This window comes from Heptranchias perlo, chromosome 9 (assembly GCF_035084215.1).
Source record: "Heptranchias perlo isolate sHepPer1 chromosome 9, sHepPer1.hap1, whole genome shotgun sequence".
Classification (NCBI taxonomy): domain Eukaryota; kingdom Metazoa; phylum Chordata; class Chondrichthyes; order Hexanchiformes; family Hexanchidae; genus Heptranchias; species Heptranchias perlo.
Window position 1 is genome coordinate 80203017 of NC_090333.1, and position 17835 is coordinate 80220851.

The following is a 17835-nucleotide window of genomic DNA, read 5'->3' on the forward strand; positions in this document are numbered from 1 at the left end:
CAGACACATATACTCATCCACACACAACGATACATACACACAAAGACACTCACCCACACACACCCTTACAAACAAACAGGCACTCACTCCCACATATCCATATACACACACATACAAACACACACACACACACACACACTGACCCACACAAATCCATACATACACATACACTCACCCACACAGAGACACACACTCACTGACACTCACCCACACACAAGCATACTCACACACACATACACTCATCCACCCACACCCATACACACACTGACCCACACACACCCATACACACAGACACATACACTCAACCACACACACCCATACAAAGACAAACACATAGACACTCACCCACACACCCACACAGAGTGACTCACCCACACATTCCCATACACACACACACTCACCCACACACACCCATACACACACATAGGCACTCACTCCCAAACACCCATACACACATACATACACACAGACACCCACACACACCAACACAAACACACAAACCCACACATACACACACACCCACTCACGTTGAGACACTCACCCACACACACGCATACACACGCAAAGAGACAGTCACCCACACACACCAATACACACACACATACGCTCACACACACACTCACATACACACACCACACAGACACCCACCCACACTCACTCATACACACACACACACACGCAGACACACACACACAGACACTCACCCACTCACACCCATACACTCACACAGACACCCACGCACATGCACACACACACATACAGCCACCCACCAAGACACACCCATACACACCAACACTGACACTCAGGCTCACACACCCACACTCACACTCACCCACACACATCCATACAAATCGCACAGACATGCACACACACACACTCACAGACACTCACCCACGCACTCCCATACACACACACACTCACCCACACATGCCCACACACACAAACAGTCACCCACACACTCCCATACGCACACACAGATACTCACCCACACACACACAATCATTCACATAGACACTCACCCACACTCACTCACACATACACACAAAGTCACCCATACACACCCATGCAAGCACACATTGACACTCACCCATACACACGCATAAACAAACACACAGACAGACACTCACCCACACCCATACACACATACACATGGACACTCACACACACACACACACACACACCCATACACAAACACACAGACACTCACCCACACACACCAAAACATACACACACAGACACTCACCCACACACACCAATACAGACACAGACACACAACTACACACACCCACACACAGGCACTCACGCACACACACTCATACACGCTCACCCACGCACACCCAAACACACTCACAGACACTCACCCACACACACTCATATACACACACAGACGCTCACCCACGCACACCCAAACACATGCACAGACACTCACCCACACACACTCGTATACACACACAGACACTCACCCATGCACGCCCATACACACAAAGACACTCATCCACACACAACCATACACAAACACACAGACACTCACCTACACTCACCTACACATTCACATATACACACACACAGACACTCACACACACACACCCACGCTCACCTGCACACAACCATACACATACAGACAGACACTCAACCACACACATCCGTACATACACAGATACTCACCCACACACACCCACACACACCCACACACAAACACACACAAACACACACGCACACCCAAGCACACTCACAGACACTCACCCACACACACACAGACACTCACAAACACATTCATACACACACACACACACACACTCACCGACACACACCAATACACACACATACAGATACTCACCCACACACAGGAACCCACCTGCTCACACCCATGCACACACACAGACACTCATGCTCACACACCCACACACACAAACACACACTCACCCACACACTTCCATACACACAGAGACACTCACACACACACACCTATACACAAACACACAGCCACTCACCCACCCACACCAAAATATACACACACAGATGCTCAACTACACTCACCAATAGACACAGACACACAACCATGCACACCCATACACAAACATAGAGACTCACCCACACACACACCCATACACAAACACACAGACACTCACGGACACACACACAAATACACACACAGACTCACCCACACACAACACAGACACTCACACACACACACAAACACAGAAACTCACCCACACACACACATACACAGACACAGACATTTACCCACACACGCCCATACACAAACACTCACCCACACAAACCAACACACCCAACCATACGCACACAGACGCTCACCCACGCACACCCAAACACACTCACAGACACTCACCCACACACACTCATATACACACACAGACGCTCACCCACGCACACCCATACACTCACACAGACACTTACACACACACACTCATATACACACACAGACACTCACCCACGCACACCCATACACTCACACAGACACTTACACACATACTCACATACACACATATACAGACACTCACCCACACACACCCATACACACACACACAGACACTCACCCACACACATACATACACACACATACAGACACTCACCCACACACACCCATACACACACAGACACTCACACACACAACCATACACACACACACACACAGACACTCACACACACAACCATACACACACACACACACACAGACACTCACACACACAACCATACACACACACAGACACTCACACACACACACCCATATACACATACAGACACTCACCCACACACACCCATATACACATACAGGCACTCACCCACACACACCCATACACACACATACAGACACTCACCCACACACACCCATATACACACACAGACACTCACACAGATACTCACACAGACACTCACACAGATACTCACACAGATACTCACACAGACACTCACACAGACACTCACGCAGACACTCACACAGACACACACACAGACACTCACACAGACACTCACACAGACACACACACAGACACTCACACAGACACTCACACAGTCACACAGACACTCACACAGACACTCACGCAGACACTCACACAGACACACACACAGACACTCACACAGACACTCACACAGACACACACACAGACACTCACACAGACACTCACACAGTCACACAGACACTCACACAGACACTCACACAGATACTCACGCAGACACTCACGCAGACACTCACACAGACACTCACACAGACACTCACGCAGACACTCACACAGACACTCACACAGACACACACACAGACACTCACACAGACACTCACACAGACACTCACACGGATACTCACGCAGACACTCACACAGACACTCACACAGATACTCACGCAGACACTCACGCAGACACTCACACAGACACACACACAGACACTCACACAGACACTCACGCAGACACTCACACAGACACTCACACAGATACTCACACAGACACACACACAGACACTCACACAGACACTCACACGGATACTCACGCAGACACTCACGCAGACACTCACGCAGACACTCACACAGACACTCACACAGACACACACACAGACACACACACAGACACTCACACAGACACTCACACGGATACTCACGCAGACACTCACGCAGACACTCACGCAGACACTCACGCAGACACTCACACAGACACTCACGCAGACACTCCCACAGATACTCACACAGACACTCACACACATTCATACATAAACACACACAGATATCCTTCGCAAAGTCACATATACACACACGCATAACCACATACACACACAGACACGACCGCACACAGCCACACAGACATGCTCACGTACACGCAGCCACACACAGACACACATACATGAAGTGGACATTTCTGTGTTAATTGGGATTTGCCTCCTGCCCATATCTGGGCTGGATTGTGTTTGGAACTTCTTCCACTCTCCTGCCCCATCTCCGTATCATATCATACCTGGAACAATAAACCGGCCACAAAGAGACACAACCCACAAAGAGACGCCGGGAAAGTGCACGGACTCCGAGTCAGCCTAGGTGGCGGCACCAACTGAGGGGCACGGTGCCACCGAGCCTGATGGGTAGAGGGGTAGGAGGACTCCATATTAACGTCACATCCTGAAAACCATGGCCGGTTCCACCGAGGCTGGCTGAGTTTACCTGGCCTGGCGATCTTTCTCCGTGACCTTTCGTTTCATTAGCAACCCAAAGAGCTGCATGTGTGGAGAGCCGCCGGGTGCTCACCGTTACAGGGCGGCACGAGCGAGCCCTTCGTTAAGGCGGCCATCGAGGCGGGAACGCACGCCAGAGGCACGCGCTGACGTCTTAGCACCCAGACGCCAAACTTGCGCTCATTAACAACCCAATTTAAAAGCCAGCAACAGACACACACCACACAAAGAGCACAAGAAGCATTTAAGTTCCATCGAGACCTAGAACGGCGGCAGGAAAACCAGCCAGGCCCCTGCCCCTCGACCATCGTTGCAACAACCATCATGCTCACTCTTAATTTGCCTTTAAGCACAGCTCCAGAGACCCAGTGGATGCACAGGACGTTAAGACAAGGCCCAATTTGTGTGCGCCTTGTTCGTTCTTTATCTTTTTTTTTGTTTTTGTTACCTTTTTGAGTTCTCCCCTGTTGTCACTGAAACCTTAAGCTGGGAAAACAAGCCAACAATGAAGTAGGAATCTCTCCCAGCCCAGCCCCCACCCCCACCTCCTACACAGCTATGACACCAGTGCTGCTTCAGTCAGCGGTTAGATACTGAAGACAGAGAGAAAGAGTCCCAGCCCCCAGCCCGGCCCCCAGCCCGGCCCCCCTCTCCGCATTCACTGAAAGGCAGGTGGCCCACAGCACTTCCAGGAGATAATATCTCCATCCAGACCGGACATTTAGGTGCGTTGAAGTATTTTACGTTGCAGGGAGTTCTGAAGAAGGGAGTCCCACACCCTGCAATGTGACTCCCATCGGTTAGAAGATCACATTCACAAGGACTGCACAGAACTTGGCATTCTGAGACCTGGTCCATCCAAACTCCCATTCACATGGTTAGATCAGGAGTCTGAGACCTGGTCCATCCAAACTCCCATTCACATGGTCAGATCAGGAGTCTGAGACCTGGTCCATCCAAACTCCCATTCACATGGTTAGATCAGGAGTCTGAGACCTGGTCCATCCAAACTCCCATTCACATGGTTAGATCAGGAGTCTGAGACCTGGTCCATCCAAACTCCCATTCACATGGTTAGATCAGGAGTCTGAGACCTGGTCCATCCAAACTCCCATTCACATGGTTAGATCAGGAGTCTGAGACCTGGTCCATCCAAACTCCCATTCACATGGTCAGATCAGGAGTCTGAGACCTGGTCCATCCAAACTCCCATTCACATGGTTAGATCCGGAGTCTGAGACCTGGTCCATCCAAACTCCCATTCACATGGTCAGATCAGGAGTCTGAGACCTGGTCCATCCAAACTCCCATTCACATGGTCAGATCAGGAGTCTGAGACCTGGTCCATCCAAACTCCCATTCACATGGTTAGATCCGGAGTCTGAGACCTGGTCCATCCAAACTCCCATTCACATGGTTAGATCAGGAGTCTGAGACCTGGTCCATCCAAACTCCCATTCACATGGTCAGATCAGGAGTCTGAGACCTGGTCCATCCAAACTCCCATTCACATGGTTAGATCAGGAGTCTGAGACCTGGTCCATCCAAACTCCCATTCACATGGTCAGATCAGGAGTCTGAGACCTGGTCCATCCAAACTCCCATTCACATGGTTAGATCCAGAGTCTGAGACCTGGTCCATCCAAACTCCCATTCACATGGTCAGATCAGGAGTCTGAGACCTGGTCCATCCAAACTCCCATTCACATGGTTAGATCCGGAGTCTGAGACCTGGTCCATCCAAACTCCCATTCACATGGTCAGATCATGAGTCTGAGACCTGGTCCATCCAAACTCCCATTCACATGGTTAGATCAGGAGTCTGAGACCTGGTCCATCCAAACTCCCATTCACATGGTCAGATCAGGAGTCTGAGACCTGGTCCATCCAAACTCCCATTCACATGGTTAGATCCGGAGTCTGAGACCTGGTCCATCCAAACTCCCATTCACATGGTCAGATCATGAGTCTGAGACCTGGTCCATCCAAACTCCCATTCACATGGTTAGATCAGGAGTCTGAGACCTGGTCCATCCAAACTCCCATTCACATGGTTAGATCAGGAGTCTGAGACCTGGTCCATCCAAACTCCCATTCACATGGTCAGATCAGGAGTCTGAGACCTGGTCCATCCAAACTCCCATTCACATGGTCAGATCAGGAGTCTGAGACCTGGTCCATCCAAACTCCCATTCACATGGTCAGATCAGGAGTCTGAGACCTGGTCCATCCAAACTCCCATTCACATGGTCAGATCAGGAGTCTGAGACCTGGTCCATCCAAACTCCCATTCACATGGTTAGATCAGGAGTCTGAGACCTGGTCCATCCAAACTCCCATTCACATGGTTAGATCAGGAGTCTGAAACTGGGAGTGCATTCAGTCGGTCAGTCTCTTGGGACCTATTTTGCACACCCTCTCTAAACGTCACCTCAGGTTGGAGCCAGGCTGTTTCCAAAGGTGGCATTTTCTAGCTGCCTCAGTAACAGGCATAACTCAGTAACTGGACATCAATCAGACACCTCAGTTATGACCCTCTGAGGTTAACCCGGCAACCACAGCTTCTGACACTGTCCTTGTAGTCAGAGCTTTGTCCATTAGGGGCAGAGTTTCCTCAGGGCTTCTGCCCATCTCCCACTGTAACTCCAGCAGGAGACCAGCAGAATCCCCCTCTGGAAAGTCAGCCTCGAGGGGTCTTCCCCCTTTGTTGGTGGGGGTGGGGGTGCAGGGAGAGGTGCGGAGAGAACTGACAGGATCGGATTGGCCATCTATTTCGTATCCTGCGTGATTTTACTTTCCAGTGACTGCCAATCCGATCCTGTCAGTTTCCAGCCGGGTGGTTTAGGTTAAAATTACCCTCACCCCCACCTCGGAGTTTCCTGGTGGTCTTTTTAGGGACAGAATCTCCAACTGCCCCTCTCCAAGCAAATGACACCAAGGTGGGTGGAGCTCTTTTGGGTCAGCTGGGATCTGGTGAACCATTGCAGGCCGGTGGGCCGAGTGAGGGGAGGTGTACCATCCTCCACACTGGGTGAATTGGAGGGGGGGTGAGCGCTCATCAGTGTGATCCAGGCCAAGGAAGCAGCCTGGATCCTGAAGAAACAATGGAATTTTTTTTTACTGTTCTGGATCGGTCCCCTTACACGGAGGTCTGAGAGGGACATGGCTAGGATTGGGGTGGGGGGGATGGGTGAAGGCAGGGGGGAGTGGTGGGTGTTGTGTAGCTTGGGCGCCCCTGCCCCATCCTTGGCGGGTGCTGGAAGTTTTGGCTGTACAACAACATAAACAACAATAACTTGCATTTATATAGAGCCTCTTTAACATGGTAAAATGTCCCAAGGTGCTTCACAGGAGCGATTATCAAACTAAACTTGACAATGAGCCACATAAGGAGATATTAGAACAGGTGACCAAAGGCTTGGTCAAAGAGGTAGGTTTTAAGGAGCGTCTTAAAGGAGGAGAGAGAGGCGGAGAGATTTAGGGAGGGAATTCCAGAGCTTAGGGCCTAGGCAGCTGAAGGCACGGACGCCAATGGTGGGGCGAAGGAAGTGGGGGATACACAAGAGGCCAGGGTTGGAGGAGCGCAGAGATCTGGGAGGGTTGTAGGGCTGGAGGAGGTTACAGAGATAGAGAGGGGCGAGGCCATGGAGGGATTTGAAAACAAGGATGAGAATTTAAAATTCCCTCCCACTGACCCCACAATAACTGGCAGGATCAGCGCTGGAGGACACTGGCACATTGGCCAGGATCGCAACCCGAGTATTTTTGACTCCAACCTGTCTGAATGATGGATATTCTGGTTTTCCTGGAGCAAATTCTCTTCCATTCATTAATTGCAGCAAAGAGGTATCCGTGAGTATGAAGTGGCTTTATTGTTTTATATTCACGTCAACTTTTTCACTAAAATGGGAGGTACGAAATGATTAAATGATAACCTGATGCAGCCTGGTAAGTGAACGGGGCGGGCGAGGGAGGGAGGGGTTTAACTCATTGTAAATTCACCGACCCTGCACTCCCAGCGGACAGCACCACTCATAGGGAGAGTGGGTCAGTGGATCACCGCTACAGTGCTGCTGGGGGTGTGGGATGGATGGATTGATCCTTTAATTTCCGGTGACCTCATCTCTCTGTGCCTGATCCTCTCATCAAAAATTGGGGAAACCTCGTTGGAAGGACCGAGGTTCATAATGCAGGGCACTGCCATCTTCCCCAGTGCTGAACATCATGCAATCTCTGGCAATCTAGTGGGATTGGGGGGGCTCTGGTTCCTGACAATGCACTGAAGGGGCATTAAATCCTGTCGGCCTAGAATCTGGTTGTAGGGAACAGCCCTCAGAAGTCAGAGCTACGGTTTGGATCTACTGGCCCTCCCACAATTGGCACACCCATTAATCTTAGAAGTTTGCATCCAATTCCTGATGTCTACAGATGAGTCATTATCCCATCGCGACATTGGTGTAGTGAGTGGCGAGGAAAACTTTTATAAATCACTGCTCAGGCCTCAGCTTGAGTATTGTGTCCAACTCTGGGCACCACGCTTTAGGAAGGATGTCAAGGCTGAGAGATTTACCAGGATGGTACCAGGGATGAGGATCTTCAGTTATGTGGAGAGACTGGAGAAACTTGGGTTGTTCTCCTTAGAATAGAAAAGGTTAAGGAGAGATTTAAAAGAGGTGTTCAAAACCATGAAGGGTTTTGATAGAGTAAATAGGAAGAAGATGTTTCCACTGGCAGGAGGGTCAGTAACTAGAGGACACAGATTTAAGATATTTGGCAAAAGAACCAGAGGAGAGATGAGGAGAATTTTTTTTACGCAGTGAATTGTTATGATCTGGAATTCACTGCCTGAAAGGGTGGTGGAAGCAGATTCAATAGTGACTTTGGATAAATAATTGAAAAAGAAAAATTTGCAGAGCAATGGGGAAAGAGCCGGGGAGTGGGACTAATTGGATAGCTCTTTCAAAGAGCCGGCACAGGCACTGTGGGCTGAATGGCCTCCATCTGTGCTGTAAGATTTTATGATTCTATGAAATTCCCAGCCTTGGCATTTTATGATATCCTTAGGACATCCTGGGCTTCACAAATCATGAACTACTTTTTGAATTGCAGTGATCGTTATGTAGACAAAGAGAGCTGCCAATTTTCATACAGCAAGGTCCCACAAACTATAAGTGAGGAGAAGGACCAGTTGGTCTGTTTTCATGGTGTTGGTTAAGGGATGATTGTTGCCCAGTGTACCTGGAGAACTCCTTGCTCGTTTCATGGGATTTCAATGGGCAGGTACCCTCAATACAACATTATATGCTCACCCTACATTATGTGCTCAAGTCCTGGAATGAAGCTTGAACCCATGGATATTGTTGAACCGTGTCCTTCGCCCAGCCATCTTCACCTGCTACATCAAAGACCGTCCTTCCATCATAAGGTCAGGAGTGGGGCAGTTTGTTGATGATTCCACAATGTTCAGCTTCATGCACAATTCCTCTGATAATGAAGCAGCCCGTGCCAGCCTACAGCAGAACCCGGTCAACATCCAGGCTTGGGTGACAAGTGGCAGGTAAGATTCACGCCACTAAAGTGCTGGGTAATAATCATCTCCAACTACAACAGCCCAACCATCTGCCCCTGACTTTCAACAGCACCACTGTCACTGAGACCCCACCATCAACATCTATGGGGTTGCCATTGACCAGAGTGTTGAACTGGATCAGCCATATCAACACCGTGGCTACAAGAGCAGAGCAGACGCGAGGTTCTCAGTGATGACCGGCTCACCTCCTGACCCCCTCACCATCTGCAAGGCTCAAATCAGGAGTGTAATAGAAATACTCACCACTCATCTGGATGGGTGCAGCTACAACACACCAGAGGTTCGACACCATTCGGGGCAGAGTAGTCCAACTGATTGGCACCCCTGAGACTGAGCTCAGTATCCTGAGGTCACTTAGTTTGACTCTCACATAAGGTGCCCCCGCTTGTGCTCCTACAGGTGCAGGCGCCTGTCACCAATGTGTTGTTGACCCTGTCCCCAGGATTTGGCACAGGGTCATGGCAAGGCAGAAGCGGCAAGTGATCCTTCCACCCAGCTATACCTGGAAGCTCAATAGTCCTATGTCTAAACCCCACTATGTCTCATTGGGGTATCCTTGACACACAAGGGAGAGTCTGGACATCAACTCCTCTCCCGCCAAATTCAGGCTCACAGCGCCCCCTGATATACCGTAACCTCGGATCTAATGCAATAGGGCAGATATCGCAAGGTTCCACTGCTGGCTTAGAGCCTTGTTAGATGTTAGTATAGATCAGAGATAGGGCCACAATACTGCAACCTGCGCTCTCATGGGCAAGGCTCCACACTGGCAGCAGAGCATTGCAACATCTGCCCAAAATGAAGAGAAGCCCTATGAACTCCCTCTCTGTAACTTGCCCTTTGCTGTAACATGCTGTTGCAGTGTCTTTCAGGTGGTTTGATAGAGAGGAGCTGAAGGTAGAACTTTGGTCAGTGAACGTGGCATACACACTCATTCACAATATTTATTAACGACTTAGATGAAGGCATAGAAAGTCTCATATCTAAGTTTGCCGATGACACAAAGATTGGTGGCATTGTAAGCAGTGTAGATGGAAACATAAAATTACAAAGCGATATTGATAGATTAGGTGAATGGGCAAAACTGTGGCAAATGGAATTCAATGTAGACAAATGTGAGGTCATCCACTTTGGATCAAAAAAGGATAGAACAGGGTACTTTCTAAATGGAAAAAAAGTTAAAAACAGTGGATGTCCAAAAGGACTTAGGGGTTCAGGTACATAGATCATTGAAGTGTCATGAACAGGTGCAGAAAATAATCAATGAGGTTAATGGAATGCTGGCCTTTATATCTAGAGGATTAGAGTACAAGGGGTCAGAAGTTATGCTGCAGCTATACAAAACCCTGGTTAGACTGTACCTGGAGTACTGTGAGCAGTTCTGGGCACCGCACCTTCGGAAGGACATATTGGCCTTGGAGGGAGTGCAGCGTAGGTTTACTGGAATGATACCTGGACTTCAAGGATTAAGTTACGAGGAGAGATTACACAAATTGGGGTTGTATTCTCTGGAGTTTCGAAGGTTAAGGGGTGATCTGATCGAAGTTTATAAGACACTAAGGGGAACGGATAAGGTGGATAGAGAGAAACTATTTCCGCTGGTTGGGGATTTTAGGAGTAGGGGGCAGAGTATAAAAATTAGAGCCAGACCTTTCAGGAGTGAGATTAGAAAACATTTCTACACACAAAGGGTGGTAGAAGTTTGGAACTCTCTTCCGCAAACAACAATTGATGCTAGCTCAATTGCTAAATTTAAATCTGAGATCGAAAGCTTTTGGGCAACCAAAGGTATTAAGGGATATGGGCCAAAGGCAGGTATATGGTAAGTTAGATCACAGATCAGCCATGATCTTATCAAATGGCGCAGCAGGCACGAGGGGCTGAATGGCCTACTCCTGTTCCTATGTTCCTATGTGCACACTATTTTGATGGTGAGTAAAAACAGGTCAGACAGAAATGTAGCTTGAGTGCCTAAATTGGTTGATCAGAAGTTCTGCTCTGTAGTCCTTGGAGAGATATCACACAGACATAGAAGAGCTGGGATTCCAGCAGATATGAGACACACAACAGCAGCAGAGTGTCTATACACACAGAGAACATTCATGTCAGGAGCACCAGAGGTTGTAGAAGACAGTAAATAAAGGACTAATTCTATCGGAGAAGCACTGGAGAGGAGACAACTGAGACTGCAGTTTGGACAGGAGAGAGGTGAATGGTCATGGGCTGTCCTAGGAGAGATAACAATGGTGACTGAGCTTGGGGGTTCCCACTCCAAGACTTGAGCACATAATCCAGGCGGGCGCTCCACTGCAGTACTGAGGGAGAGTTGCACTGTGTGAGGAGCCACCCTTTAGATGAGACGTTGAACTGAGGCTTTTCAGGCAGATGTTGAAGATCCCATGGTGTTTTAAAAGAGCAGGGAGTTCAACATTCCTCCCCCAACTACCAACACCAAAAACAGATTAACTGGTTATTCATCTCATTGTTATTTGTGGGATCTTGCTGTGCTCAAGATGGCTGTTACTTTTGCTGCCATTAAATCACTGGACCACAAAGTATGTGAAGCACGTTGAGCGACGAGATGAGGTACTATATCAATGCAAGTTTTTTTTCATAAGATGAGGCAGAGAAAAATGTCTTCTCTTTTGCCTGTCAACTCGATTCCTGTGAAACTCTGGCAGAAATCGCAAAACTCCTCTACATCTCAAGAGGCCCAAGGTCTCTCAAGGGGCTTGGAACTCTACTCGTGAATTCCAGCTGACAACCAACCACCAGAGAACTTACCAGATGTGGGGCAACCCTCAATGAGCAGAAGGACAGCAAGCACCCTTGTGGTTATTGGATCCAATTTTCCTGTCCTGCTAACTGATGACTGAGAAAGCAGCGTAAGTTTTGGTAGCTGTGGAGGGGGATACATGACCCGGTCTCCCCTCCCCTCCCCCGTACCAATATCATTCAGGCTTATTAATCCATAACAAGGTACCATTTGATTTAAATGACAACTCCTACCAAATTACAACTGTGCCCAAGCTGAAAGGTCACTTAACATTGTAGTGACTTTCTATCGGTGTTCAATGGAACATGTGGACTGGTGTGAGAAACTGCAGCCAATTCATCAGAATTTCTGAGGACTCAGGATACACCATTAGTTTCTCATCTTCAGAACTGAAGATGCAATTTGTGCCAAGGTCCTACTATGTATCGGAGAAGATCATTCCGATACAAAGACTAACTAGGACCAAAACCAAGACCACCTTCATTCTTGTCCGCCTATAAACCTCGAGATGTTTAGACCGTTGCGGGATGAAATAGCTTGGCACATGATTTCCTGTGTGCCCCAGGAAGTAATACGAGACGTGCTACAATGACAATTGACCTTTCAGCTTCTCCATGATCACAATGAGGGGGTGGAGATGTCCTTCAAGAGTTGTTCGAATTGGAGATCTGATTAGTGTCTGGCTGTGCAAAGTGGCCCATAAACACTCACCAGTGGAGTTGGGAGTGGACGGGGAGTTGGCTTGGCTTCCTTGAGCTGTCGCGTTTGTCGCAGTTACCGCTGTTTTGGCGGCGTATAGATTCGCTTCCTCCTGGAACTTGCCTATGTTTTTCTTGTATCGGATTCGCTTGTTACCAAACCAGTTTGATACCTGCCATGGGGGTGTTAAAGAGACAAAATAGGAAAAGCCATCAGTATACGGCGTTGAGCAGACACTGCGAGATGCGGGGCCTGCTGTACACAAAGGGAAACGCTTAGGTTTTACACGGCAATACAACACCGAGGGTTTTGTATGAAACCATTTGGCTCCATTGCATGATGCCAGGCCCCCCGCACTTTGGTGGTACACGGGGGCAGGGTTGGATGGGGTGGCACTACTGCCTCAATGAGCTGCCAGGGCACCAATCCAAGAGATGGTTTCCTCCAGCAGCTCCAAAGCCAGCAGCCCTGCTGGTGTGCAAAACTAATCAATGCTGCACTGTCGGAGGTGCCGTCTTTTGGAGGAGACGTTAAACCGAGGCCCCCGTCTTCCCTCTCAGGTGAATGGCGCTATTTCGAAGAAGAGCAGGGGAGTTCTCCCTTGTGTCCTGGTCAATATTTATCCCTCAACCAACATCACTAAAACACAGATTACCTGGTCATTTATCTCATTGCTTTTTGTGGGATCTTGCTGTGCACAAATTGGCTGCCACGTTTCCTTACATTACAACAATGACTACACTTCAAAAGTATTTCATTGGCTGTAAAACTCTTTGGGACGTCCTGAGGTCATGAAAGGCGCTGTAAAAATGTAAGTCTTTATTTCTTTCTTAATGCCACCGCCCAGTAGCGATGTGGGAATGCCCAGCAGTCAATAGTAAAGTTATCAAATGACGACTTTCCGACAATTGTGGATGAATGGCTTCCTCTGTTGCTGTGGACTGCACCCTACAGTGTGAATGGGGCAGAGTCCACAGCACCGCCAGCCCCAGTATACTACAGAATTAGTGCCACTTCACGAGGCTCTGTAATATACAGCAAGCGGGGAGATCAAACAGTTTACCAGCAGCACTTGAAACCCCATTAGTCTTGCGATACCAAGCAACAGGTTTCCCATTGTCTTTCTTGTGGCATCAGCCTTGCCTCAGTGGGTGGCAGTCTGGTTTCTCAGTCAGAAGGTTCTGCGTTCAAACCCCACTCCTGACACTTAAGCATATAACCTAGGCTGATACTCCTGGTGCAGTACTGAGGAAGTGCTACATTGTCAGAGGTGCAGTCTTTGAGGTGAGATGTTGAACGGAGGCCCTGTCTGCTCTCTCAGGTGGATGTAAAAGATCCCATGGTGCTATTTTGAAGAAGAGCAGGGAGTTCTCCTGGTGTCCTGGCCAATATTTATCCTCTAACCACCATAACTAAAACAGATTATCAGGTCTTTATCACATTGCTGTTTGTGGGATCTTGCTGTGAACAAATTGGTTGCCGCGTTTCCTACATCACAACAGTGACTACACTTCAAAAGTACTTAATTGGCTGTGAAGCACTTTGGGACACCCTGAGGTTGTGAAAAGTGCTGTTTAAATGCAAGTCTTTCTTTTCTCTGGGGCCTGTGTTCAAGTCCAGTGGCAATCTCATTATTTGGGACCTTAGGAATGGCTAGTATGGGCAATGGAGATGTTACATTGGTGTAGAAGGAGATCCCATTATTGGTTGGGGTGTAAATTGCATTGCTGTGGAACCATCGAACAAAACTTCCCACCTGGCACTGATGTACATGGGCTGATGGCTCCCCTAATTGAAGAAGTATTCTGTTCTCTTACATTGACATCCCACCCCGAAAAGAAGGAACTTTGCATTTATATAGTGACTTTCACAACTTCAGGATTTCCCAAAGCACTTCACAGCCAATGAATTGCTTTCGAAGTGTCACCGCTGTAGTTTTGTAGGCGAACACAGCAGCCAATGTGCACACAGCAAGGTCCCACAAATTACATAGCCTGTTTCTCCAGGAGTTCATTGAGGGATGAATGTTGGCCAGGACACCTGGAGAACTCCCTCGCTTTTCTGAGAAATATAATGAGGCAAATAACTAATGTGAAAGTAGGAGAACAATTGTGAAACAGCAACCACAAGGTTCGGTTTGATATGGAAACAGGAAAGGGTGATGACAAGTGAAGGATAAGGGAGCTGATAGGTTACACCCAGTATCATGAAACCCTTTGGTGGGTCATTCACTCATGAAGGTTGGCCTAGAAATGTGTTATTTGCAATGGTTTTTGTTGCACGCCCTGCATTCTCACCTCTTGTAACAGGGTTTGGTCTTTCCGATTGGTGTGAAAGTATAAATTATCCTATTCTTAACACCTACAACTTAACACCTGAAGCACACAGGCAAAAGGAGAAGAAATTGAAAAAAGCTTCACGCGTGTGTGTACGGGGAATGCTGCACTCCCTCAGTACTGCACTGGGAGTGTCAGCCTGGATCATGGGCTCAAGTCTCTGGAGTGGGACTTGAACCCACGACCTTTTGGCTCAGGCGAGAGTGCGGACACTCAGCCAAGGCTAACACAGAGGTGAAAGGTCACAGAGATGAACCTTTGCATCACTGCTTTGGGTTTTTTTTAAACTTGTGCCCGGGGTTACCATCCCCCTCCCCCTCCTTTAACTGATGATGCCGCCCTCACCTGTGCCACTGTGATGCTACATTTCTTTGCCAGCTCTTCCTTGGCTTCTTCGCTGGGGTAGGGGTTGCTGAGGTGAGAGTAGAAATACTCATTGAGGATCTCTGTCGCTTGCTTGCTGAAGTTACGTCTTTTTCTCCTGAAAGTAAAAACATTTAAAAAAAGAAAAGAAAGGGAAAAAAAATGCTGTCTATTTCTCCCTGCTCCACATCTCTGAGATCACCTGTACCTGTCTCCTCTCCCCCCGACATGGGGGCTCCCGTACCCCCACCCATCTACCTCCTACACCCCCCGACATAGGAGCTCCCGTACCCGCACCCAACAATGGAGCTCCCGTACCCCCACCCATCTACCTACTCTCCCCCAACAAAGGAGCTCCCGTACCCCCACCCATCTACCTCCTACACCTCAACAAAGGAGCTCCCCCTACGCCCACCCATCTACCTCCTCTCCCCCCGACATAGGAGCTCCCGCACCCCCACCCATCTACCTCCTACCCCCATATAGGAATTCCCCATACCCCCACCCATCTACCTCCTACCCCCCCCACAAAGGAGCTCCGCCTCCCCCCACCCATCTACCTCCTACCCCCCCCACAAAGGAGATTCCCCTACCCCCACCCATCTACCACCTAACCCCCCCCCCACTTAGGAGATTCCCCTACCCCCACCCATCTACCACCTACCCCCCCCCCCACTTAGGAGATTCCCCTACCCCCACCCATCTACCTCCTACCCCCCCCACAAAGCAGCTCCCCCTCCCCCCACCCATCTACCTCCTACTCCCCCCAATAAGCAGCTCCGCCTACCCCCTGCCTCTGACCCTCCAACAGAGCCGCCTCCAGTTCCTGCCTCAAAGTCTCACATTTACCAATTCCCCCCTCACCGCCCCCCCCACTTCTCTCCTGCTAACCTTTACTGGGAACCTCCCACCACTTCAGTATCTCAGAGGCTGAAGACAGAGAGTGTCCGCAGGCCATTAAGACAATGAGTGTCCGCAGGTCATTAAGACAATGAGTGTCCGCAGGTCATTAAGACAATGAGTGTCCGCAGGCCATTAAACAGAGAGTGTCCTCAGGCCATTAAGACAGTGAGTATCCGCAGGCCATTAAGACAGAGTGTGTCCGCAGGCCATTAAGACAATGAGTGTCCGCAGGTCATTAAACAGAGAGTGTCCTCAGGCCATTAAGACAGTGAGTATCCGCAGGCCATTAAGACAGAGTGTGTCCGCAGGCCATTAAGACAATGAGTGTCCGCAGGCCATTAAACAGAGAGTGTCCGCAGGCCATTAAGACAGAGAGTGTCCACAGGCCATTAAGACAATGAGTGTCCGCAGGCCATTAAACAGAGAGTGTCCGCAGGCCATTAAGACAATGAGTGTCCGCAGGTCATTAAGACAATGAGTGTCCGCAGGTCATTAAGACAATGAGTGTCCGCAGGCCATTAAACAGAGAGTGTCCGCAGGCCATTAAGCCAGTGAGTGTCCACAGGCCATTAAGACAGAGAGTGTCCACAAGCCATTAAGACAATGAGTGTCCGCAGGTCATTAAGACAGAGAGTGTCCGCAGGCCATTAAACAGAGAGTGTCCTCAGGCCATTAAGACAGTGAGTGTCCACAGGCCATTAAGACAATGAGTGTCCACAGGCCATTAAACAGAGAGTGTCCTCAGGCCATTAAGACAATGAGTGTCTACAGGCCATTACGACAATGAGTGTCTACAGGCCATTAAACAGAGAGTGTCCACAAGCCATTAAGACAATGAGTGTCCGCAGGCCATTAAACAGTGAGTGTCTACAGGCCATTAAGACAGTGAGTGTCTACAGGCCATTAAGACAGTGAGTGTCTACAGGCCATTAAGACAGTGAGTATCCGCAGGCCATTAAGACAGTGAGTGTCTACAGGCCATTAAGACAGTGAG

At 49.0% G+C, this 17835-nt stretch overlaps 1 protein-coding gene across 1 annotated transcript in view; it reads right to left on the reverse strand.

Annotated features, from left to right (window-relative positions):
- Window positions 1-17835, reverse strand: part of LOC137325560 (pre-B-cell leukemia transcription factor 1-like) — a 678362-nt gene that overhangs the window by 161204 nt on the left and 499323 nt on the right. The window contains exons 5-6 of the mRNA XM_067990804.1: window positions 15921-16056; window positions 13252-13411 (exon numbers count right to left, since the gene is read on the reverse strand). Coding sequence (XP_067846905.1) covers window positions 13252-13411; window positions 15921-16056 — 296 coding nt within the window. The remainder of the gene's footprint in view (window positions 1-13251; window positions 13412-15920; window positions 16057-17835) is intronic.